At 46.4% G+C, this 26,957-nt stretch overlaps 1 protein-coding gene across 3 annotated transcripts in view; it reads left to right on the plus strand.

Annotated features, from left to right (window-relative positions):
* SYT17 (synaptotagmin 17) overlaps positions 1 to 26,957 on the plus strand; it is an 82,883-nt gene that overhangs the window by 45,103 nt on the left and 10,823 nt on the right. For all 3 annotated transcript variants that reach the window (XM_042971999.1, XM_042971998.1, XM_042971997.1), the window contains 2 exons: positions 3,641 to 3,761; positions 5,304 to 5,459. In XM_042971999.1, the coding sequence (XP_042827933.1) occupies positions 3,641 to 3,761; positions 5,304 to 5,459 (277 nt within the window). The remainder of the gene's footprint in view (positions 1 to 3,640; positions 3,762 to 5,303; positions 5,460 to 26,957) is intronic.

Here is a 26,957-nt window from a genome sequence, read left to right on the forward strand (position 1 = left end):
GGCATGGCCCACAATCAATCTATCAAGGTCATGATACTGTATTTATTATCCTTGTGTGCACATCTTTTTTTTAAATTTTTTTTTTTAACGTTTATTTATTTTTGAGACAGAGAGAGACAGAGCATGAATGGGGGAGGGTCAGAGAGAGGGAGACACAGAATCTGAAACAGGCTCCAGGCTCCGAGCTGTCAGCATAGAGCCCGACGTGGGGCTCGAACTCACGGAGCGTGAGATCATGACCTGAGCCGAAGTCGGCCGCTTAACCGACTGAGCCACCCAGGCACCCCATTTTTTTTTTTAATTTTATTTTTAAATTTTTTTTTAACTTTTATTTATTTTTGAGACAGAGACAGAGCATGAATGGGGAGGGTCAGAGACCTTGTGTGCACATCTTGACACACAGTGAGGTACATTGATGGGGTAATTCCTGGAAATGGAACTATGGAGTCGACAGATATTTCCTTCTTTTGCTATCCTAAAAGAGACATCTGTCCCCCTTTCTCTCTTCTAACCCATGTCTCAGTCTGAGCACTGTGGCCATTTCGGGCTGGACCATTCTTTGTTTTGGGGGCGGAGGGGGCGGTCTTGTACACTGCAGGATGTTGAGCAGCATCCCTGACCTCTACCCACTAGCTGCCAGCAGCATCCCCCACCTCAGTTGTGACAACCCAAAATGTCTTTAGACAGTGCAAAATGTCCCCGGGGGAGTTAGGGGCAGCAACAGTGTCCCCATATGAGAACCACTGGTCTATCTCTGTAGGCTGATTTCCTGCCATACAGTTTTGTCCCTCGGTTGGGCCTATCTCTAAGTGAATTACCCTCGATGACATTAGATGTGTTGAATTTATTTTTCTCAGCTCAGTGGACTGAAGTACACCTTATGATCCCTACCTGGAGAGCTGTATCATGAGTTGAGCAGCTGGTTAGTTGTAGAACCAGGGAAGTCTTTGCTCTAAGTCTACAAGGATATGAATGCTTCTCCCTGGAGAATTCTCTTCATTTCTCGACTCAGGATAAATATGTCTGCAGGGTCAGGCCCTGAGGATACTACGTCTTCCAGGCCTTAAAGAACAAGGAGGAAACCCCTTACAGCTGTGTATAGGGGCTGTCTGAACTTCCCTGATGAATCAGCACACTGAGTTGGCCATTCTTGTCTTTAAAAACCTGCAAGCTTGCCTGTAAAGCAGTGAAGGATAGATGGGGACATAGTGAAATGAAGCGGGCAGGTCCCATCCGGGGGTGGGGAGGGTGGGCTGCACTGTGGCCAGATGTTACGAGGTGGGGATGTGGAGCCCAGCCTTGCCAGACCTTCATTGTTCAAGAAAGGCAAGAAATCCAGAACTTTTTTTGAAAGTGTGATGTCTTGATTCTTGATTTTTATAATAATTAGCAACTTATTATGTTTCAACTTGATGTGGGCCAAATGAAATGCATCTATTTATAGGCTGACAGTTTGTAACCTCTGAGGTAATGTGTGAGGTTACTTCTTGTTTGGGGACTAACTCACTCAGCCCGGAAATCTTTTGGCTTGACTGTGGATCCAGTCAGTGAATGTTTATTGAGTATCTACCATGTGCCAAACTATGTTCCAGAGCTGCCGCTTGACGTAAATTTGCTGGAATGACTGATAACCGAAAGGGATAGAGATTATGGGTGGGCAGATGGATGGACAGAGTGATAAAGAAGGATAGATGGATGATGGATGGATGAAAGATGGATGGCTGATGGATGGATGAAAGATGGATGGATGATGTGTAGAGGAAGGATGGATGAATGAATAAATAGATGGAAGATGGCTAGCTCATGGGTGGTTACATGGATGGATAAATAGATCAATCTGATCTTTTAGAGATATATAGTAAAATATTATAGATAAAATAATATGATGTTTGGGAATTACTTCAGAATGATATGGGGAGTTGAATGAGAGTATAAGTAAATCAAGATAATTATTGAATCTGAGTGATGGTGGGCATGAGGAGTTTTCTTATACTTTTTTGCTTTCTTTTGAATATGATTGGAAATTTCCCATACTAAAAATATTTGTTTTAATATTCTTGTCATTTAGAGATACACTCTGAAGGATATACAGGTAAAATGACATCATGTCTGGGACATGGTTTAAAATTTTCAGCTAAAATTTTTTGCAAGTCGGTGTATAGATGTGCTATGCTCTGAATGCTTGTGTCCTCCCAAAATTTATATGCTGGAATCCTAACGTCCAGTGTGATGCTGTTGCAAGATAGGGCCCTTGGGAGGTAATTAGGTTATGAAGGTGGAGCCCCCTTGAATGGGATTAGGGGCCCACATTGCTCCCCAGTCCCTTCTACCATGTGACGACACAACAAGAAACCTGTGACCCAGAAGATGGCCCTCACCCAACCATGCCGGCACCCTGATCTTGAACTCCCAGCTTTCAGGACTGTGAGAAATTTTTGTGGTTTATAAGCCACCCAATCTATGGTATTTTGTTGTATGAACAAAGACAAGTACAGACTAAGACACGATGAAACATCCTTTAGCAAAATGTTGATCGTTGTTACCACTGGGTAGTGGGTATATAGAGATTCATTACACGGGCCTGTGTAAATCTGTATATGGTTGCAAGTTTTTACAATAACACACACACACACACACACACACACACACACACACATATATATATATATATTTTTTTTTTTTTTTTTTTTTTTTAATGGGACAGAGAAGTGGGGCCTCCTGTTTTCCAGGTACTTTTGGAAGTGTGGAATCATGCTCTGGGTGAATTTCTCACAAGCATGGTAGTGTTGACATCAAAGGAATGGGTATTTAAAAAAAAATGTTTTTTTTAACATTTATTTATTTTTGAGACAGAGACAGAGCATGAACGGGGGAGGGGCAGAGAGAGAGGGAGACACAGAATCTGAAACAGGCTCCAGGCTCTGAGCTGTCAGCACAGAGCCCGACGCGGGGCTCGAACTCACGGACCACGAGATCATGACCTGAGCCGAAGTCAGTCGCCCAACCAACTGAGCCACCCAGGCGCCCCGGAATGGGTATTTTTTAACAAGGGATGTCACTGGCTGAGTGTTGCCATAGTGAGGCTAGAAGCCAGGGCTCTGTTGTGGACCACAGGTTGAGAACAGATTTCTTGCCCACATAGGTGCTCCCACTTCTGTTGGGAGGCAGAAAAGCACAGTGGTCAGAGTGTCTGGAATCAGCCTCCCTGGGTCCAAACACCAGTGCTGCCATTTTCTAGCTGTGTGGCCTTGAACATGGGATTTCACTATCCTGTTCCTCAGTTTCCTCATCTATTAAATGAGAGTTAATAGTAACATGTTACAGACTCACTATGCAGATTGAACTATTTATTCCACAGAAAATGCTTAGCACGGTACTTGATATGTAGCATGTATTTATTATCATTATCAGTGCTTTGTTGTTACTACTGCTAAGTATTTTAAGAACAGAAAGAACTTTCTGAGATAGGTGGGATGATTGAGGGCAGAGGCTAAGAGAAGCCCAAGAAAGAGGCACCCACTGTCAAACGATCCACCCACAGAAGCCCATTCATAAGCTGCTGGAATCACTTTCCTACAAGCTAGGTACAAAAAGGAATACAAGAAAAAAGCAACTTCCCAACCATTTCTTTTCTCTGCAGAATGAGGTAGAGCTGGGGGAGCTGCTTCTCTCGCTGAATTATCTCCCAAGTGCTGGGAGACTGAATGTTGACGTCATTCGAGCCAAGCAACTTCTTCAGACAGATGTGAGCCAAGGTTCAGGTACAGTGCGACCCTTCCTTCCCCCCTTTCCTTAACGTAGCATCTTTGTTTGTTTGACATGGGGACTTGATTTTTATTTTTTCCTGCATTCCTGAGACTATTAAGAAGACCCTGTGAGGGTAAACAAATAGCTTTTAGAACTAGGATGTTAGACCAAGAGGAAAAATAAAGAATCAGATGTCTCTTAGGATGAGGCAGGTAAATGATGCCATCTCAGTAACCCATCTGGACTGGGGATTTGACTGAGACCACGTGTGATAGCTACTGACCTCTGCATGCTCTTTGTATACACACAGCCCCAAGGAAGTTACTTGCCTTTCCAGATGCTATGCCTGCAATGCAGATGCTATGCTCCAGGTGGCGGTAGTGTGCACTGACCACACCTTCTGGTCTCTGGGCGTGTGGGGTACACCCTGAGGTTTTTTTCCCTAGCTCATTTCAAGTGGACCGTGAATCTTTTTAAATCCGAGCTCTGAAAAGACTGTTGTATTTAAAGTGTCTGACTGTATAGCAAACCAATTCAAGCATGACTTTTAATGAAATGGAACAGATTCCATTCCATCTGTATGTAGCTTCTCCCTTGACAGCAAAGGATATTATCATGAAAGTAGCCAGGGTCTCTGGGACCTCTTCAGCTCAGTGGAGGAACTACTGTCTCCTCTAAGTACAGTAGCTAAAATAAATCACTTTTGCTATAAGGTGACAGCTGCATTTAGAAGACAACTTGCATTCTCAAAAACCACATTATAAAAATAGAGGCTTTGAAGGGGCCATTGGAGGGGATGGTATTAAGGCTGGAGAGTTTCAGACTCATCAGCATGGGAAAGTCAGTATGATAAAATGATTAAGTGTTCCAAAGTCAAACTTCCTGAACCAAGTCCTAATTCTACTGCTTACAAATGATGTGACCTTGAAGAGGTTATTTAACCTCCATAAGCCTCAATTTCTCCATCCGAAAAATTGAGATAATAACAGTATCCATCTCACTGGATTGTTTCAACAAATATTAGATAAGGTACACGAATCTCTTTGTAAATTAGAAAGTGATCTAAGAATGATAGTTACTATTCTGATACTCCTACGTATGAGCTATGGGCTCACTGACAAGGTAATGGGTTTCTAGGGGCAGAAAAATGAGGGCAGGCTCTGGGTCTGACTCTTCTCCCACTAGTCTGATCTTAAGTAGATCATTTCCTATCTTGAGTCTTCAGTTTCTTCATCTGTTAAATGCATACAGTGCTTGACACATGGGAGGAGCTCAATAAATCTTGGATGGCTGGAGGAAGAGAGAAGGGGATGAGCAGATAAACAGCTGGATGGGGAAGAGAGAGGAATGGATAATGGACGGATGGATGGGAAGATGGATGAACAAAAGGAGGGGTGGATACCTGGACTGATGGATGGAAAGATAAATGGATTGATGGGGAAAAAGAGTGACGAAAGGATGGGTAGGTGGTTGGGTTATCAGAAAGATGGCAAGTTGGATGGATGGATTGGGTTTCATGAGCTCCAACATTCTATAATGCTGTGTCCGATTCCCAGACCCGTTTGTGAAAATCCAGCTGGTACATGGACTCAAGCTTGTGAAAACAAAGAAGACATCCTTCTTAAGAGGAACAATTGATCCTTTCTACAATGAATCCTTCAGTTTCAAAGTTCCCCAAGAAGAACTGGAAAATGCCAGCTTAGTGTTTACAGGTACGTTGTGTTCCAGATCCTGATGATCTCCAGGTGAGGCTATTCCACTTATTGTCCTAAAAACAGAAGGTATCTAGAGAGGACAGTCTTTAAGAACTTCATGTCTGGTATTCAGCTACCTGGGTTTGAATTCATTTACCACTTGTGAACTTGGGCAAGATCCATAAAACTGTACAGCATGATTATTACAAATGTAAACTTTGGAGCCAGGTTTCCTGGCGCTTCCACATAATTACTGAAGACTTGGGCAAGTAGGTTGGCCCCTCTGAGCCTCAGTTTCTTCACCTATGAAATGGGCAATAATAGTACTTGCTTCATAGGTTTGTCGTGAAGACTAAGGGACTTACAACCTGGAAATAGTAATGAGTGCTCACTATGTTAGTTTTGGTGGCATGATCATTCCAGTAGCTTATAGTCTAATAGGGAAACATGAGGAAATAGGGTCACCTAACTCAGGAGGATTTTGAAAGCCTTCCCAGAGGACATGGTGTTTAAGTAGAGGCTCCATGTGCCACTCTGGTTGAATTTAATCGGTTGTTTTCAGGGTGTATTAGTTATCTATTGCTGCAAAACGAATTTAGTGACTTAAAATAGTGAACATTTATTAAGCTCATAGTTCCTATGGCTCAGGAACCCAGGCATAGCGTCGTTCGGTGCTCCTGGCTGAGGTTATCTGACAAGGCTGCACTCAAGGTATTGGCTGGGGCCGCAGTCTCATCTTAATGCTCATCTGGGGGAGGATCTGTTTTTAAGCTTATGCACATAGTCAACGGTTGGCAGGATTCCATTTCTTGCAGTGGAGATGCATGGGATTGGAGGCTTCAGTTCCTTCTTGGATGTCAGCCAGTGACCTTCTTGTGTTTCTCATCACATGGGCTTCTCCATGGGGTAACTCACAGCATGACAGATGGCTTCCATCAGAGCAGGCACGTGAGGGAGCAAGATGGAAGCCGGAGTCTTACTGTTAACCTAACCTTAGAAATGATGTCTCGTCACTTTTGCCGTATTCTGTTCACTAAAAGCGACCCAGTGGGTCCAGCTCACCTTCTAGGGGAAGGGGATTACAGGAGGGTGTACTGGGAGTTAGGGATCGTTGGGAGCCATTTTGGAAGCTGGCTACCGCAGCATAGAACCAATAGAAGTAATGGTTTTTATCTCCTGTGTCCTCGTCATAGGAGGGGCTTCACTTATATTATCGCTAATACTCATCATGATTCCCCCTGTCAAGTCAATATCATCCCCGTAGACTTACAGGGCTGGGGACCGAGACCAAGGCTTAAAACCTGAGCGAGCCACCCAGCATCAGACTGGTAGAATCAAGATTCAGGCTCTAGTCTTCCTCGCTCCAAAGATGAAGGGGTCTGCCTTTCCCAAATGCGCAGGTAGTGCTGGCATTGGGGTTCTGACATCACACTGAAGAGTCCTGCTCCAGAGTAGTCAGAAGCTTCATCTGTTTAGATCTAGTCTAAAACCCTTAGCCGCAGGTCTCCCAAGAAAGAAGGCCGTGGCTGAAAAGCCGTTGCATGTGAGGCTTCTTCTGCATGGGCTTATTGCTTCTCATCGCCAAGATTGCAAATGCGCTGTGCTCCAGGACTCCCCCAAGGCAGGTTGGTTCTGGGTTTTCTAAGGACCTGTCACCCAGAGAGTCTGCATCCATTCAGGGGATGCCTGCCCTAAGCAGACACGACAGTCCTATCTGTTGCAGCCTGCGATGGCTGCTGTCCAAGGGTCCCACTTTCCCCAAGGTTTCAGGTGAAGACAGAAGACAGTGATTCCCCTGAACCTTTAAATGGTAGAGGGCAGGCAGTGGGAGCTTTATTGAACCAAGATAAGATCCAAGCATGGAATATGGATTCCCAAGGCCCTACTGAAAATAAAGGACTTAATGTTGCACATGGAGATCAGGAGGGGGCCCAGGGGGCATTGAGTGCCCATAAGGAAAGCTCTGACACTTGTGTATTTTACTTTACTTAAGATTTTATGACAAAAGTAGCACACGCCCGTCACAACCAAAAGATGTGAATGGACAGAGAATCAGAAGAGCAGGCGGGTTTAAATGCATGGGCTGTGGAGCCAGGGCCTGGGCCTTGGCTTTGTGGCCTTGAGCAAGATATGATGGCTATCAGTTGGACAACATAGCTCTAGGTTTTACCTGGATTTATTTTCAGTTCTTGGTCATCCATAGCTTTTTTTTTTTTTTTTTTTTTTTTAAAGAATGTTCTTATTTTTTTTGTGTCTTTAATCATCTCTTCTAAAATTTGAGCATTTATTGCTCTAACAGCTATATGCTTACTAGGGTGTAAAATGGGTGTAACTACACAAGGACATCTTGAAAGATTGTTATGTGGGTTAAATGAGAACAAGACATAATCTTTGCTAAGCACTGTGTCTAGTGCACAGCAAGCACTTAGTAACCGTTAACTATTATTATTTTTTGTTTATTTATTTATTTTGAGAGAGAGTGCATGGGGGAGGGGGAGAGAGAGAGAGAGAGAGAGAGAAAATCCCAAGCAGATGCCACCTTGTCCATACAGAGCCCAACTTGGGGCTCGAACTCACGATTTCGAAATCATGACCTGAGCTGAAATCAAGAGTCAGATGCTAAACTGATTGAGCCGCCCAGGTGCTCCAGTAACTGTTAATTATTATTTAAAAACAATTTTTTTTTAACATTTATTTATTTTTTGATAGAGACAGAGCATGAGTGGGGGAGGGGCAGAGAGAGAGGGAGACACAGAATCCAAAGCAGGCTCCAGGATCCCAGCTGTCAGCACAGAGCCGGACGCGGGGCTCAAACTCATGGACCGTGAGATCATGACCTGAGCCGAGGTCGGACGCTTAAACCACTGAGCCACCCAGGCGCCCCTGTTAATTATTATTAAAAGGCAGTTTTACTCTCTTCTTCATTCCCCTTCTAGTCCCTTCTCCCTTAAGTTACCGGTCACCACCTTGAGTGTCCTGGTATGCATCATTTCACACTTTCTTCCTTCTTCACACAAGCATCATGCACATACAGAAAATTCAGCTCTTTTAAGAAGTTATTCGTTAGGGATATCTGGGTGGCTAGTCGGTTTAGTGTCAGATTCTTGATTATGGCTCAGGTCATGATCTCAGGGTTTGTGAGTTTGAGCCCGGCGTCCAGCTCTGTGCTGACAGTGTAGAGCCTGCTTGGGGTTCTCTCTCTCCCTCTCTCTCTGCTCCTCCCCCCTGCCGAAATCAATAAATAAACATTTCTTTAAAAAAAAGAAGTTATTCATTAATTCAGGAAGTATGTATTGAGCACGTGCGCTGTCCCAGACACTGTTTCCGAGGGCTGGGAATATAGCAGTGAACAAAACAGCCCCTGCTCTTCCTGCTCTCATGGAGCTTTTGGGACTGTTCTGTGGACACTACTCTGAAACTTGCTTTTGTTTCATTAACAAACGAAGGTGTGCAGTCCCTCCAGGTCGATGCAAATGTTAGTGGGCCTAGCTCCTTATTTTTTATAATCGCATTATATGCCGTCCTCTTGTGTAGTACAGTAACAGCAGAGATTACACATAGTGGGGGGCGAGGGAGGGTGTGGGGAGGTCAGGGGCATGTGACAGAGCTTGAGATAATGTGGTAAGAACCTTGCAGCAGAAAAATACCCAGAAGGACAGAAAGTTTTGACATCCGTTCAGAGGTGTTTTGAAGCCTTGAGTCCCGTATGTGAACACCGTAGGGCAGAAGCCTCAAACTGGGGCAGCTCTCCCGCCCCCACCCCCATACATCTCTCAGTCACCCCCCTGCACTTATGGTGACAGTTATCAGACAAGGCCTGTGCTCTCCATTTGTGGAAGACCTGCTTCTCTTGTTTAAATGTTGGTTTTTGAGGGGTGCCTGGGTGGCTCAGTCGGTTGAGTATCTGACTTGGGCTCAGGTCATGATCTCACGGTTCATGAGTTCGAGGCCCCGTCAGGTTCTGTGCTGACAGCTCAGAGCCTGGAACTTGCTTCTGATTCTGTGTCTCCTTCTCTTTCTGCTCATCCCCTGCTCGTTTTCTCTCTCTTTCTCTCTCAAAAATAAATAAACATTTTTCAAAAATTTATAAATGTTGGGGTTTCAGGCTCCTAGCTCGAGGGCACCTCTTGCCAGCTTAAAGCCCATTGAAAATATTCTTTCTAGAGAAGGAAGAATCTCAGGTCTCCCTGCCTTCTTCACTAAGGGATTCTTAACTCTGGCTGTATGTACTTCAGAATCGACTGGGAGCTTTAAAGTGCTACCAATGGCCAGACCCCACTCCCAGAGACTCTGACCAACTGGACTGAGTCTGGGGTCTCAGCTCTCTCTCTGTATATGTGTATGTGTATTTCTAAAGCACCCCAGATGTTTAAAGCAACGCAGTCAGGGTTGAGAACCATAGCTGTGAGTGGAAATCCCAGCTGGGATGGCATTTTTCATGAAGGGCCCTGGCTGCAATAATAAAAGAAATACAGATTGAACTAGTATCTATCTAGGCAATTGAGGAATTGTCCTGAATTCAAATCTAGAATGTTCTAACTTGCTTTATTTATCAGCTAGGGGAAAGAGCTGTCACCTCCAGGCTAAAGATCTGAAACCTACCTATTAGCTTGTTTTCAAACACTTCCCAACCAAAGTAAGGTTGATCTGCATTTTGAGCATTTGTGGAGAATCCTGGTAAAAGCCTGTAATTAGCTGGCGGGCGGGGCTTTCTTGGCAGTTACTTTCCTGTGTAGGATGAGGGTTCTTCTGCAGTTTTCAATCAGGTGACTTCTGCAGCTGAAGTTTAAAAAGGGGGTGTGGGGTGGCTTTTCAACTCATGAGGGAGAAACATGCAGCCCAAAAGTCTTCCGGGGAAAGTAAAGTGGATTTGGCCACTGTGGTTAGTGGGCTATTATTGGAAGTGGGGGAAGAAAAGAAGGAAAAATAGAAATGCAGATTGATGGTGCCTCTGCAAAAAATTAAAAATAGAATTACTATGTGATCCAGCAATTGCGCTCTGGGTATATCCCCAAAAGAATCGAAAACGGGACTCAAAACAGACATTGGCGTATCCATGCTCATAGCGATATGATTCCCAGTAGCTAGAAGGTGGAAGCAGCCCAGGTGTCCATCAATAGATGGCTACATGGATAAACAAAATGTGACCTGTCCCTTCAATGGACTGTTATCCAGCCTTCAAAGGAGGGAAATGGTGACGTGCCACAAAGCGGATGAACCTTGAACGCATCCTGCTACATGAAATAAGGCAGATATGAAAGGTCAAATGCTATATAATTCCATTTATGTGAGATGCCTAGAGTAGACAAATCGATAGAGACAGAAAATAGAATAGAGGTTTAACCGGGGCTGGAGGGGGGAGGAGAATGGGGACTAATTTGTTGGCGGGTGTGGAATTCTAGTTTGGGAAGATAAAAGCTTCTGGAGACGGATAGCGCGGTGGTTCTGCCACAATCGGAATCATCTCAATGTCACTGCATTGAATACCTAAAAGTGTGTAAGTGTAAATTTTATGTTGCGCATATTTTATGACAATTTAAAAAACAAAAACAAGAAATGCAGCTGGAGCTCCACAGAACGCAGGCGGTTCAGAGTAGTACGTGGATACTGAGGCTGGCCCCTTGCCGACTGTTTTCCTGAGAAAAGTCCCTGCCCTTTCATTGTCACTTGAAGGACCTAAATGTCATTGTTAGGGGCCACGCCCTGGAGCCAGATGCCCAGGGGTTCGTTCTATGATCTTGGCGCTTGCCTTGACCTCTTTTTTGCCTCACCTTCCTCATCTGTAAAATGGGGATAATGGTTCCTACATCAGTAGATTGTTGTCAAGTCCAAACTGGGTTAATAATGTACACAAAGGCATAGAATGGTGCTTGGCTCAGAGAAAGTGCCCCATCAGTATAGCTATTATTATTATTACTCAGAAGACGCCATATTTATATAGCTAGGTCCACCTTAAGGCTTTTCTGAAAGAAAGCAGGGCAGTACACACAAATAAATAATATTTTCTACCCACTTGCTAAACTTAAAGTCAAAGTTTCTGTGGAAAACCCAAAAAGGGAAGGAAAACTTATTTTATAGGGGCGCCTGGGTGGCTCAGTCGATTAAGTGTCCAACTTCGGCTCAAGTCATGATTTCCGTTCATGGTTTCAAGCCCTGCGTTTGGCTCTGTGCTGACAGCTCAGAGCCTGGAGCCTGCTTCAGATTGTGTGTCTCCCTCTGTCTGCCCCTCCGCTGCTGGTGCTCTATCTCTCTCTCAAAAATAAAATAAACACTTAAAAAATACATATATTGGGGCACCTGGGTGGCTCAGTCGGTTGAGCATCCGACTTTGGCTCAGGTCTTGACCTCACGGTTCGTGGGTTTGAGTCCCACATCAGGCTCTGTGCTGACCGCTTGCTCAGAGCCTGGAGCCTGCTTCAGATTCTGTGTCTCCTTCTCTCTCTGCCCCTCCCCCAGTCACACTTTGTCTCACTATTTCTCAAAAATAAATAAATGTAAAAAATTTTTTTTGAAAAAAAAAAATTACATATATTATGTTGGGACTTTAAAAAATCCTGAGGCCCAGGCCCCAGGCCAGAGCAACTGAATGAGCCAGAGCATCTGTGTTTGGGGAAGGAGAAGGGGGTATGTGTTTCACGGCTCCCCAGGTGATTCTCTTGCACAGCCTGGGTTTTAGCAGCATTCGCCCACACTGTTCTGCCTCCCTCCTCACCCCACTGTCTGCTTGGAGGCCTCCCAGGCCTCTCTTTGAGAGTGAGTTCCAAGGCACCTGGTCTGCTTCCATAATTGCTTGGCTTTCTGCAGCTCTAGCATCAAATTGGTTCATTGAATCTGCTGGTATGATGAGGTGGGCGGGGTCGCGTGGTGGAGGGTGATAGAAGGTCTGGAGTGATGCTGCTACCTTCGCGCCTGGGAAAACTTCAGGGCTGATCGGGCAGTGGAGGACCCGCTAGAAAAAGTGTTGGGGTTTGGGAAGCAGGACATTGGAGAAGCCGAGGACTTCCAGCCGAGGAGAGGAGAGGAGGCCAGTCTGAGAGGGGCAGAGCCTTTCTGCGAGAGCCAGAAACTCTCTCGAGATGGAGAGATGCTGTGGGCTTGTTCGGGGCCACAGATGTTCCCCAGCATCTGGCCTCAGCCCACCTCTGCCACGCCTCCTCTCCAGCCTCCCCACAGCCTCTGTCTCCTCTCCCTGCCCAACTGACTGGGCACCAGGCGTAGCTCTGCCTCCTAGAGAAACGGGTGCACAGCCATTCAGAATTTGGATCGGGGTGACATACGGCTTGGTTCACATGACACCCTTACCATGTAGCAAGTGCATGTGACCTTGGGTCAGGGACGTCCCTTTCCCGAACCTCAGTTTCCTCCTCTTACACCCTTCCAACCTCAGTACATCATATAAAAAGCTTTACACGGTGCCTTGTACACAGTTCGTGCTCCGTGAACACCAATGTGATGGTGACGGTGATGATGACGGATGTTGCCATAGAGGAGCAGACGGACTCTGGAGTTATACAGACTTGGACTTGAATCTTGGCCCCACTGTTAGCCAGCTGTGTGACTTCAAGCAGAGGACTCCACCCCTCTGAGTCTGGACTTTCTCTTGTGTAAAATGTAGCAAATTATTCCTATGATGGGAAGTAAAGGCAAATCAGCATGTGGCCTTGTCCACCCCAGAAATAGCCCCTTGGAAAATCATGCCTGTCATTTGAATAATTCCAGTGTGTAAGAGTTGAAATGCTGGCGCTTTTGAGGTTAACGGCTCGGCCCGGCTGCCTGTGGCTGTCTCCCTAGCCTAGCTCCCTCACCTAATCATCATCACCCCAAAGCTGCCAGCTGGTACAGTGTCCACGAGCCAGGGATTGACACGAAAGCTGTGCCAACTCAGCCATAGAACCAGACCGGCTTGTGCTCCCTGAAGTGCCCTGGGGTTGGCAGTGTGTGGGAGGACCCGGCGGTAGGCGCTTGGCTCCAGCCAAGACCCAGATCCGGTCACAGGAAGCGAGCGGCCGAACGTGGAGACCAAAGCCTCCGCTTTCTGGACAGAGGGTAATGAAAGTGGTCCCCTGTGGGCCAGAGTGTGGGGAAGATTGCAGAGAGGAAGGCAGCCCCAGAAGGAAGCCCATGAACTTACATATGAATTCCTGGGCTCACCCCGAGCTGCTCGTGAGTGAATATGACCCTAAGCAGTACATGGGAGACGTTGAGAACCGAACTACAAAGTGTAGACTACCACCCGGGTCTGGAGCTGGCTCCTTGGGGACAGATAGGAATAACACTGAAAAGACCTTGAAAAACTAACTGACATTGGAAGAACAGCATATAGAAGGCGGGTTAGAACATGTGGTCTGAACCTAACCTAGCCAGTTGCCTGATGCAACTGAAAAACCAATATATTTAGAAGGATTTATTTATTTATTTATTTATTTATTTTAAAATAATTTTTTATATTTTTATTTTTGAGAGAGAAAGAGAGTGGGAGCAGGGTAGGGGCAGAGAGAGAGGGAGACAGAAGATTGGATGCAGGCTGCAGAGCCTGATGCAGGGCTTAAACTCACAAACCACGAGATCATGACCTGAGCTGAAGTTGGACGCTTAATCAATTGAGCCACCCAGGCGCCCCTATTTAGAAGGATTTAAACAAGACCTAGAGTCTCATGATATAATATTCAAAATGTCCAGGATACACTCCAGAATGACCTGGTTCACAAAGAACCAGCAAAGTCTGGCAAATTGTCAGAGGAAATATAATCAGCAGGCACCCACTGCAAGATGACCCAGATATTGGAATGATCACACAGAGACTTTAGAGAAGTTCTTACAACCATGCTCCAAGAAGTAAGCCTGAATCCTCTTGGAAAGAACGGTATAGTAGAGAATGTAGCAGGTTAGTAGAGAAACAGAAAAAAGAACCAAGTGGAAATTTTTGCACGGCAAAGTAGAATGACAAATCAGATATTCACTGGATGGGCGCAAAGGCAGAATGGAGATGATGGAGGAAAGAGTGAACTTACAGACAGATCAAGAGAAATGATGTACTGTGATCAGCAGAGTAAAACGATTAGAGGAAAAGAGGAACAGAAGGGGAAAAGAGAGAAGTATGGTGGCGACCATCAGGATGGGAGTGGGGGACTTACCCCCCAGACGTCCCATGAGTTCCTTACCAGGTTGCTGGACCACTAGCTCAGGGGGCCCATGACTGTCCTTCCCTTCCCAGAAAGCATTAGCAAGTCACGAGGAGGCAGTATCGCGCTGTGGTTGAATTCAGCCAGCCCCGGCCTCAGACCATGACTGTGGGCAAGTGGCTTTGCCTTGGTGAGGCTCAGTTGCCTTGACTGAACAGTGGGGACATTATATTTATCATGAAACCCCTGTGAGTTCATTATCTCATTTGGTCTTTCAATAAACTTATAAGGTGGCCATTATTCATTGGGGAAACTGAAGCTCAGAGAAAGGGATTGCAGTGAGTCGAGCCAACTGCAAAGTCTGCGAGAATGGTCCCCACAAGACTGCCCTGTTCTCACTTCAGACCAGCCGGCTAGAAAGTCAGGGTCCCTGTGACCGTGCAGTTTCAATGATGCACAAGAATGACTCACAGGACTCCAGAAAGTGCTACTTAAGACTACAGTCTCATGGTGGCAGAAGGACACAAATGAAAATCGGCCCAGGAAGGAGACACACAGGGCAGAGTCCAGAAGGGGTCCAGATGCGGAGCCTCCGGTCATTTTCTCCGCAAGGAGTCCTGGATGGCGCTGCCTCTTCCTGGTCACTAGGTGTGCACTGTGCATAGAATGTTACCGATTAGGGGAGTTCACCGAGCCTTTGGTGTCCAGAACTTGTACTGGAGCTCCATCTTGCACTCTCTGACAGCTGAACTTCAGCCTCCAGCACCTCCCAGAGGTCCAGCTAATACCTCTCATCCTCAGTTCCTCCAGGAGACCCAAAGCTCTCCCCATAAATCACATTGTCCAGTGCCCGGGGCCCTGAGGCAAACACAGCCCCTGCAGGATATTCCAGAAGCCCGGAGATCACCTCCCAGGAGCCAAGGACATAGACCAGATCACTCTGTGGACACAATGAATTCCTTACTACGTAGGAAATAACTGGTCACTTGGGCCACGAGGTCATCCAGCTGGTGAATGGTTGGGCCAGGCTTCCAGCCCAAGTTGTTTGGTTCCCAAGTCTTCCTCACTCTTAACCAAGTACACTTTGATGACCGTGTGAATCTCCTGGCGATCTTGTTAAAATGCAGATCCTGAGTCAGTAAGTCTGAGAGAGACCTGAGCCTCTGTGTTTCTAATAAGCTCCACGTAACACCGATGCTGGCCTGAAGACCACGCTTTGAATAGTAGGAAGACACTTCACCTGTTCTCCCAGCTTACCCCATTATGTCCAGGGCACAGAAGGCAGTGTGAGTTTGGAAAAAGTACCACAGGGCAGGTCAAGTAGAGGCTGTAGGATGAGAAGCTCACTTTTTTTTCCTAAGTGCCTTGAGAAGCCCTTGGAGGGTATTTGGCCAGGGAAGTGCTATGATCATGTTTTAAAGTATCAGTCCAGGGGCGCCTGGGTGGCCCAGTCACTTAAGCGTCCGACTCTTGAGTCCAGCTCAGGTCATGATCACAGTGGTTTGTGGGTTCAAGCCCCACATCTGTGTTGATGGCAGAGCCTGGTTGGTATTCTGTCTCCCTCTCTCTCTGCCCCTCCCTTGTGTGCTCTCTCTCTCTCTCTCTCTAAGTAATAAATGAACATTTAAAAGAATTAATAAACTATCACTCCAGCTGTTGAATGGAGGATGGTGTTGTCAGAAGGCAAGAGGGGGAGCCAAGAGACCTTCTGGAAGGCTACAGTGCTGGTCAAAGGGACAGGTGATGGTGGCTTGGACCACGGAGGTGGCAAAAGGGGGTCCAAAAAAGTAACAGTGAGATCTAAGGTAGGAGGCAGAGTCAACAGAAAGTGCTCATGGTGTAGATGTAAAGGACACTCCTCTATCTTGGCAAGCTCCTTAACTCCTCTGAATGAACATTTCCTTGTCTGTAGATTTCAGTCTCCCAACTCTTAGAGTGCCATGGGGACAAAAGGAAATGATGTACGTACTGTTATTAGCACAGCAGTTGGCCCTTAGTGAGGGCTCGGTGGATGTGACATTGAGCCTGGATGTGAGCATAGGCAGTCAGCAGATGGAAGCAGACGCCTGGCTCTCCTGGCAGAGCACTCCCACCTCACTTCTCCTCCGGAGAGCTCCTTGAGGCTGCCAGAGTCCATCCACCCAGGTGGTAAAACTTGGCTGGATCTTAAACATTCATTTTGGGTTCTGGTGGCAGCCTTTAAAGACCAGGCCAGCTGCCAGGGCTCCTGGGGATTTTTACTCCATTTGCATGGTTGTTTAATGTGTTTGGTGCCTTTGGAGGGAACCTCATTCCAGGCAAATCTCCATGGGGGAAAGCATCAGGGGGCTGGGGATTTATTCAACCACACGTGTCCCTGCAGAGCCTCAGCAAGAAGTGGGAAAGGAGAGCCAGTGAAGGCCAGATTCAGCCTTGCCTTGTGCTTCAGTGCTGGCGAGAAGCCGCTGGGCTCAGCAGCCAAGGCCAGCACCTGGTGGCTGTAAGACGAAGGCTTGCTGGTGGAATAAACCAGACACCATGAATATCCTTTCCGGAGAGTCCTTCTGTCCATTCTTTGTCTTGACTGCACCAACCCAGAGCTGCTCGTGCGGGAGAAGGCTTAACCTTTAAAACACTAGGGACTGTGGGGCACAGGCTGAGTGTCCCTTATCTGCCTGCATCTCGGGGAGACCTTGTGGATCAAGCTTTGGCTTAGAAGTCAGAGAACCAGATCCAAAGAGCGTGGTAACTGAATCATCTCAAGTAGGACCTTTTCATGTTGAACGTCCATTTTCCACCTGTCAGATTTAAATAAGATCTACCTGGAGGGGGCATCTGGGTGGCTCAGTTAAGCGCCTGACTTCAGCTCAGGTCACTATATCACAGTTCATGAGTTTGAGTCCCACATTGGGTGAGCTCGAGCCTCACATTGGGTGAGCCCCACTTCTCTCTCCCCCTCTCTCTGCCCCTTGCTCGCTTGCGCCTAAAATAAAATAAAATAAAATAAATAAAATGAAAATACAAAAACATAGGTCTACCTCGAGGTAGCTCATTCCGTCTTTAGCAATGATAGCAAGCACATTCATGGCACTTCCTGTGTGCCCAGCACTGCTCTGAGTGCTTCACGTGAATTAACTCATTTAATCTTCATGGCACTGTGACATAGGAATTGCAATTATGTTATGAAGGAGGAACTGAGGCACTGATTGGGGAAGTACTGTGCACAAGGTCTTCTGGGTCCAGAATCTGGACTCTCGGTCACTGAGTTACACAGCCTCAAATATTTATCAAGCCCCTACTATATTGAGGTGCTGTGCTAGTTGCCAGAGAAATAGCAGAGAGGCAGAAATAATTAATCCTTTCATGAGACTGGTATGCTAGCTGGAGTGAGACAAAGAAACACCTAAATAATTACAGAGTATGGTGACAGGGGCTGGAGCATCACTTTAAACTGGGTAATATAAGCTTAGAAAGGGCTGGCTATGCAAAGATCAGGGAGAACAGTCTAGGCAGAAGAAATGGCAAGTGCAAAGGCCCTGAGGCAAGAATGAGCAAGAAGGTGAAAGTGGCCAGAGCATAGTTAATGAGGGGAGTGAGTTACACGAGAGGTCAGAGCAAAAGTAGCTTAAGCTTACTTGTTAAGCTTAGATGACAAGTATTTCTTTCTCTTTTATTTAAGTTTATTTATTTTGAGAGAGCGAGAACAGGGGAAGGGCAGAGAGAGAAGGAGAGAGAGAATCCCAACGAGGCTTTGTGCCGCCAGTGCAGAGCCCAGTGCGGGGCCTGATCTCACAAACCGCCCCCCTGAGACTGTTAGGCACTGAGAAAACTGGCGAATGTGACAGATGTGGCTTCTGCCTTCCCGAAGGAGTGAGATGATGTGCGTGTAGGGATACTTAGCACATAACAGATGCTCAGTGGGTGTAATTTTCTCTTTCCATGTGTGTAAGCTGACATGAAAGCTGCTCCCCTAGGTTTCTGCCTAACCCCCAGCCCCCACAGGAAAGCAGGATGTAGTTGGCTTATAATGGCAATCGTTTCTGGAGACAGCCTTAGGCAAGGGCATTCTTCACCCACCAACAGGTGGGTGAAGAATGAGCAGAGCGGGCACAAGGGGTAGGCCTTCCCTCTGTCTTTAGGCGCTGGTGCCCCACTCCGGCTGGGGGAGGGAGGGTCTTTGCGGCTTACCTCACGGCTGCTTTCTTTGTGATCCTGAGTTACCCAGGCCCAGGAAGGTGTCTGCTGGCTGGGCACCAAACTTCTCATTACGTGTCTGCTTTTAGATTCTATTCTGCCTAATTTTATCAGGGCTGGAGAAGCAGAAGAGAGGCAGCCTATGGATGATTCGTGGCTGGGATCCTCTTCATCCTGGTTCAGGGTCATCTTGGCCCTCTCAGTGGTGTCTTGGGTCAGGAGGGGTCAGGACACTTCAGGGGGGCATGGACAACTCTGTGATCGAATGAGGGTCCCCAGCCTTACTACAAGAAGCTTCTGTAAAGCCCAGGGTGTTCCTGAGGCATTTGAGGACTGGGGCAAATCATTCTTTCCCAGGTTATTGAGGGTGCCTCACAAGAGAAGTCACAGAGGGGATAATGGGAAGGGCAGGAACTCAGTGGTAGCTCTCTTCCCACTCTTTTTTTTTTTTTTAATTTTTTTTAACGTTTATTTGTTTTTGAGACAGAGAGAGACAGAGCATGAACGGGGGAGGGGCAGAGAGAGAGGGAGACACAGAATCTGAAACAGGCTCCAGGCTCTGAGCTGTCAGCACAGAGCCCGACGCGGGGCTTGAACTCACGGACCGCGAGGTCATGACCTGAGCCGAAGTTGACCGCTTAACCGACTGAGCCACCCAGGCGCCCCTCTTCCCACTCTTAATAAGAGGCAACCTTCATTAAGGCTTAGTGGATTCCAGGCACCGCCCCAAGGACTGAGTTGGCCCTCACAACAACCAGACGAGGGAGGTACTACTGTTATCCCCATTTTATAGAGGAGGAAGAGCTCGGATGATTTGCTTAAAGTCACTGTATGAACTAAGGGAGGGGAAGGCTGCTGTAGTAGACCAGCCACGCTGTGTGGGGCTTAGCACGGTAGAAGCTTCTTTCTTGCTTGCACACTGGTGTTTGTGGGCTCTTTCATGAGTAGCCTTCTGTGCAAGGATTCAGCGACCCAGGCCCCTTCCGTTTTGTGGCTCTGCCGTCTCCTCAGGCCGTGGAGGGTTTCACCTCTAGCTGGTGGTTGGGAAAGAGAAAGTGTTGAGGATTGTGTGGGAAGTTTTAATAGGCCAAGCCTGGAAGTTACGAATATCACTTTCACTTCCATTCAGACTCCGTTGGCTCCAGCTCCCCGCGAGGGGGAGGCTGAGATAACAGTCCTGCTGCTCGTCCAGGAAGAAAAGGCTTTGGTGACCTCACGGCCATCTCTGCCAAAAGGGCCCAAGTGGGCAAATAAAAGCCAACCTGGGCCCTGAACAAGCTTGCTCCCCTGCCTCCCCGAGCACCTGCTGCCTCTGAGCTCCCCATAAGTGTCAGTGTTGGGGGGATCCCACCTCACCGAACCCCAGGCTCAGGGAATTCAGCCCAACGAGAGCAGTTACTGTAGTGAATTCGCCAGATACCTTTTGGCTGGCAAGCCCTGGACACCTGCTGACGTACGAAAGGAGTTGACCACTGGTTCTCAGCTGGGCTGATGTTGTCTCCCAGCGGACATTTGGCAGGGTCTGGAGGTGTTTCTGGTTGTCGCAACTCCAGGGGTGCCACTGGCATCTGGTGGGTAGGGCTCGGGGATGCTGCTGGCATCCCACAATACACTGACAGCCCCCCACGATAGTGCTGAGGTGGAGACACCCCCGAACCAGAGCGGTGGATCTGCTGGTCTTGGAGTTTGCGGGGTGAGGTGGTGACTCTGTGAAGGGCAGGCGGGTGCCGGCTCAGAGCCAGTCTGTTCCAGTTAGGTGCCTGTTAGAGGCATGTTTCTTCTCCTTATGGCATTTTAAGCTCTCTTCATTCTTAGTGGTTTTTCTTTGGCTGCCTGAGTGTGAAGAATTCAGGGGTAGAAACTCTTGGGTGAATGTGTGCTCATCTGTGCAGATTTTTCAAATGGCTTCCTTGCTTCCACCCATAAAAATGTGGGCAGACAGAAGCATGCTCTGCAAACAAGCCGCCTTCCCAGGTGGTATGACCTGGACAGATGGAGTGCAGCCTGGCTCTGCGGGCGAGGGGGTGGGGGGCCCTCTCAGGAAGAGGAGCAGGGTATTTTTAAGTCCGGTCTCTGCTCCTCCCCACCTTGTGGTTTATGGGTACGTGTCACTTGCATGTGGTGATGTGCAGGGTTCACAAGGGAAGAGGAGTTCTGATGGCTTTTCAGTATTGTAATTATAAAGGAAATATATTTATAGAGACATGTATGTGTATATAATACAACCATTAGGAGAGAGTAGAATAAAAAGTAAAAATTCTCCCTGCTTAAAGGTGGTTACTCCTAACAAGTCTTCTTTCTAGGAATATATGCATTTATGTGTATGTGCACATGTATGTGCCTATACATCTGGCAGATGTACATGAGTGTGTGTGTGTGTGTGTGTGTGTGTGTGTGTGTGTATCTCCACCTGCTATTGTGAGTATCCAAAATATATATGCTTTTCTGCAACTTGCTCTTTTCACATAATGGTTCTTGGGCATTTTTTCATATTAGCGTACTTATATATAGGAGAGCCAGGCGCCGTGGATACATTAGTGAACAAATTAGACAAAAATCCTGGTTTTGGGGCACCTGGGGGATGCTCAGTCGGTTAAGCGTCTGACTCTTGATTTCAGCTCAGGTCATGATCTCACAGTTTGTGAGTTCGAGCCCCGGATCAGGCTCCATGCTGACAATTCCAAGCCTGCTTGTGATTCTCTCTCTCTCTCTCTCTCTCTCTCTCAAAATAAATAAATATATGTTAAAAAAAAGTCCCAGTTTCATTAGATGGCTACTTGGACATGGGAAGACAAGTAGCAAACAAAACAAATCCATATGATGCCATGTAGAGATGATGTTCGGTGCTAAGGAGGAACAGAAGGAAGGAAAGAGAATAGTGAGTTTTGGAGTGAGGATTGCAAGTTTTTCCAAGGTAGCCGGGGAAGGCCTCATGGAGAAGGGGACATTTGAGCCAGGATGTGAAGGCAATCAGAGAGGAGATCGGAGATGTGCCACGTGGATGTGAGTGAGTGTGGGAAGAGCATTGCAGCCAAAAAGGATAGAAGCCTTTACATGGGAGAGATAGCAGGCAGACCAGCATGGCTGACACGGAACACAGATTCCCCTAATTATTTGTACCAACCACGTGATATTTCATTAAGTCCAGGAGTTGGAGAAGTTATTTAATTAGTCCCCTGTTGGTACCATTGGGACTAATGCCAGGTTTTTTTTTGCAGTTAGAAGAATCATTGGGGTTGGCATCCTCAACGCGTCTCTGCTGATGTGTCCAAATATACCATGAACTAAAACCCAGCCATGGGATTGCTTGGTCGAAGCATAGATATTTGTCTGTTTTGATAGCTAGTGTCAAAATCTGCAACCCCCCCCCCCCAAAAAAAAAGTGGCACAGTTTTATTCTTTTCTGTCTCCTTGCAAACGAAACAGATGGTTTTGGCAAATATTTTTGCACCTTTGTGGCCCAGGGAGGCCCCAACTCCTGGCCGCCCAAAAAAGGATTCTTGTAAGGCTGAAATAAACAAGTTTTGAAGATTCTGAAGTGCTGAACAGCTACGAGGTGATTTTTTTTTTTTTACCTTTAAAAAGCATTTTGATTTTTAATATATATTATATAATAATTCAAATATATGGAAAAGTACAGAAAAATAATCACAGGCAATCAGCACCACCCTCCCCGCCCCCCCCCCCACCCCGATCTGCCTCAGATTAATTTTTCATTTCTTAGTTGCCCTCGGCAAAGCAATTCCACACTGGTTGCTGGCTTCCAGAACCCAGGGTGTGCAATTATTTTATTTTGAAGTGAACTGTGTGAAAAAGGGATACATGGACTTAATCAAGGTTTAAAACTTTTGCTCTTTGAAAGAGTTAAGAAAACAAAAGAGCAAGGCACACCTCGAGGAATTTTTTGGGGGCGCCTGGGTGGCTCAGTCCGTACAGCATCTGGCTTCAGCTCAGGTCATGATCTCGCGGTTTGTGGGTTCGAGCCCCGCGTCGGGCTCTGTGCTGACAGTTCTGAGCCTGGAGCCTGCTTCGGATTCTGTGTCTGCCTCTCTCTCTGCCCCTTCCCCACTCGCTTTGTCTCCTCTCTCTCTCAAAAATAAATTTAAAAAAAGAGGAATTTTTTGCAAAACATAACCAATAAAGAACCTGTATCCAGAATACATAAAGAATTCTAGTAGCTCAGTAACAAGACAACAGTCCACAATTCAGTAAAAAGCGGGCCAAGGTTTGAACAGACGCCCTTCGCAAGAAGACACAGGAACGGGAAAGCAGCACCAGAAAAGATGCTCTACCTCCTTAGTCATCAGAAATGCAAAGTAAAACCACCGTAAGATCCACTGCACATCCACTAGCACAGCTAATGCCGAAAATACTGGGGCGCCTGGGTGGCTCAGTTGGTTGAGTGTCCCTCTGTCTTCTGCTCAGGTCATGATCTCGCAGTTCGTGGGTTTGAGCCCCACGTCGGGCTCACTGCTGTCAGCCTGTCAGCACAGAGCCTGCTTTGGATCCTCTGTCCTCCTCTCTTTCCCTCCCCCACTTACACTGTCCCAAAAATAAATAATTTTTTTTTTTTAATTTAAAAATAAGGGCTGAAAATACCAAGGGTTGGCGAGGATGTGGGGCAACTAGAACTTTCCTGCATTTCCGGTGGGAATGCAAGACGCTGTAACCACTTTGGAAAACAGTATGCATGGCCTTCTGAAGTTAAATACACATTTACCATACAGACCAGCATTCCACTAGGAGTGGAAGAGAAACGAAAACATACGTCCACAAAAAGTCATGCACACAGATGTTCCTAATGGCATTATTTGTTAACAGCCAAAAACCTGGAAACAACCCAAATGTCCATCAACTTGTGGATGGATAAACCAATTATGATACATCATACATTAGACTACTACCCAGCAATAAAAAAGAAAAAGATACTAATACACATACACATGGATGAATCCCAAAAACATTATGGTATAATGCAAATGACTATATACTGTGTGATTCCATTTTTATGAAATTCTGGCGTAAGCAAAACTTAGCCCACTTGGGTCAGGGAAAAGGATGGAAGGGAAAGGGAAAAGAAGGAACTTTGTTGGAGAGAGAGAACTATGTATCTTGATTATAGTGGTAGTTACGTGTTCGTATACAATAATCAGTATACATCCAATTGTGTTCTTAAAATGGATGGATTTTATTCTGTGAAAATAATACTTTAGTAAATAAAACCGAAGAGAATTTTTTTTTAATTTTTAATTTTATCTTATTTATTTTTTTAGTTTTAGTGACTTCTTTATTTTTTAAGTTTATTTGTTTTGAGAGAGAGAGAGAGCACAATCGAGGGAGGGGCAGAGAGAGAGGGAGAGAGAGACAATCCCAAGCAGGCTGTCTACTGTCAGTGCAGAGCCAGACATGGGACTCAAACTCATGAACCGGGAGATCGTGACCTGAGCTGAAACTAAGAGTCGGACGCTTAACTGACTGAGCCACCCAGGAGTCCCATAAGTGTTTTGTTTTTTTTTTTTTTTTAATTTTTCTTTTTTTAACGTTTTATTTATTTTTGAGACAGGGAGAGACAGAGCATGAACAGGGGAGGGTCAGAGAGAGAGGAAGACACAGAATCTGAAGCAGGCTCCAGGCTCTGAGCTGTCAGCACAGAGCCCAACGTGGGGCTCGAACTCACAGACCAAGAGATCATGACCTGAGCTGAAGTCGGCCGCTTAACCGACTGAGCCACCCAGGCGCCCCAGTGTTTTGTTTTGTTTTTTTTAAATAAAATATGTGGACGTGATTTTAATTTGCATTTCTTGGGAATCTCGTGGCATGGAACATCTGTCATGAGCTTTTCCTGTGGAAGGGGAAAGGCATTTAAGGCAGGGATGCGCCTTGAACAGGATCCAGCGTGCTCATGGGTCAAAAGTAGACTTGAATCTTTCATTTGCTGTTGTGATTAGACAGCACATCAGGGTGCTGGACCCTTCTGTTCAGGCCCAGGATTATGTTTCTGGCCATGTGTGGTCTGGTTGTTATGGTCACTGGGATAACCTGGCGGGACCCACCGGGAGCTCCTCGGCCTCTCTCCGGGGACTGTGGCCTTTTTCCCTCCTGTGACCAGCCTGTGAACGGAGTAGCCGCACAGACCCGGAAACAGATTTCTGGGGCAGAAAGAAGCAAGTTAACGGCTATGAAAGTAAAACGGTTGAGTTTGTGTGTTTGTCTTTTACTGTCTCAACATTTTATTGAGACCCTTTAAGAAAATATTGGAAGAATTATTCAGTCAACACCTGTATCCCCATCACCTAGATTTTACAATGACTATTTTGCTGTTTGCTTTGTCACACGTCTAACCATCTCTCTGTGTATCTCTCAATTCATGTTGTTTCCATGCCTTTCGAGACCAGTGGCAAACTTTAGTTCCCATTCATTTGTTGTTTAAAGTTGACTTTTTGCTGAAGCTTGACATACAGAAAATCGTTACACAGGCGTGACTTATGAAGAAATCACTGGCCATTGGTGATTAAGTGAGTCTCCTGCCCCTTTCCTGTCTCCAGAGGTTGGGCATTTGTGATGGGCTGAAAGGTCCAACCTTCTAATCATGCCTTGGGCTTTCTGGCAGCTAGATCCCATCCTGAAACCATCTGGAGACCTCAGCCATATCATTAGTATACAAGAAGACACTCACCAGTTGAAGATTCCATGGGTCTTAGAAGGTCTTGTGTCGTGAACCAGGGACTAAGACCAGATATTATAATAAAAGATGCTCCTATCATCCGTTTCACTTGGAAATTACAAGGGTTTTAGGAGCTCTGTGTCAGGAAGTGGCGGCAGAGACCAAATATGTATGTTTTATTATGTCACTTCGTGTGCATTCATTTACATATTGTCTGTGACTCCTTTCTTTTAATGTTTGTTTACAGAGAGAGAGAGAGAGAGTAGGGGAGGGGCAGAGAGAGGAAGAGAGAGAATCCTAAGCAGGCTCTGTGCTGGCAGCCCAGGGTCCAGCGTGGGGCTCGATCTCATGAACTGTGAGACCGTGACCTGAGCCAAAGTCAAGAGTTGGACACGTAACCAGCTGAGCCACCCAGGTGCCCCTGTGGCTGCTTTCTGCTGCAATGGTGGGGTAGTTGCAACAGAGACTACAGTTGGCCCTTGAAGCCTAAAATATTTACTGTCTGGCTCTTTATGGAAAAAGTCTGCCTACCCTTCCCCTGATGTAACACCTCTGGGCTCTCTTTCATTCATCTTATTATTTGATTTATTCTCTGTTATTTTGTATCCACTCCTCCCAGGGAAGAGTTGACTTACCTGACTGGGAACAGTTTTCCTCTGGAGGTCCACAGCCTTCTGCTGGATGGGATTAAGGTGGGTCCCAGCCCTCCTCTCGCTGGGACCTACCTGCCTACAATGGGCGGGGAGGGGTGGGATTCTCTGTAGCTCCTTCAGGGCACCTGCTGTTCAGGCTTGGCCCTGCAGGGCCAAGGCCTCCACTGGTTTTGGTCAGAGAAGTTTAATTCCAGAACAACTAATAGGGCCAGGCCTCCTCCCACGGTCCAGCTGAACTACCAATCCAACCACTGTTTTGTTCTGCATCTAACACAGTGTATCTAACCCGGCCCCATGAGAATCGCCAGGGGAGCATTTGAAAAACCCTGGAATCTAGCCCCTGACCCCAAACCAATCAACAGAATCTCTTGGACTGAGTTTCTGGGCACTAGGCTTTTTCAGAGCCTTCCAACTGACTCACATGTCTGCGATATTCTTTATTTTCTCAATTGTTTCTCAATTATTTCTGAAGACTGGGAGGGGAAGATTCGATTAATTACCCCCTTGGAGGTTCAGCAGGTATTTTGCAAAGAGCTCTGAAGCCAGTTTGTAGCGAACATTTCCCCCAGAGGGATGCCAGCAGCTCAGAAACAAGTGTACAAAGATGATCCTCTTTCAGATACATACATTGTGGTTGTTCGTGTAAAAAACAAGCACATTATATTATAGTCACACCTTTAAATGCTTCCTCCTAGACGGTGTGATTCACACGCAGAACTGAAAGTGATTCTTCCACCCATATGCCATCTTTATAAACGCAGGCTCCACATGGCTCAGTTTCCGCACAGAGGAGTGAAAAAGTGGACCAGCCGTGGTCCAAAGGAATTTCAAAGGGGATTTCAGTCTTGAGTCCTATGTCTTGAGGAAGGTGGAAGAGACCTAATTCCAAGGCCACAGTGACAGT

This window comes from Panthera tigris, chromosome E3 (assembly GCF_018350195.1).
Source record: "Panthera tigris isolate Pti1 chromosome E3, P.tigris_Pti1_mat1.1, whole genome shotgun sequence".
NCBI lineage: Eukaryota > Metazoa > Chordata > Mammalia > Carnivora > Felidae > Panthera > Panthera tigris.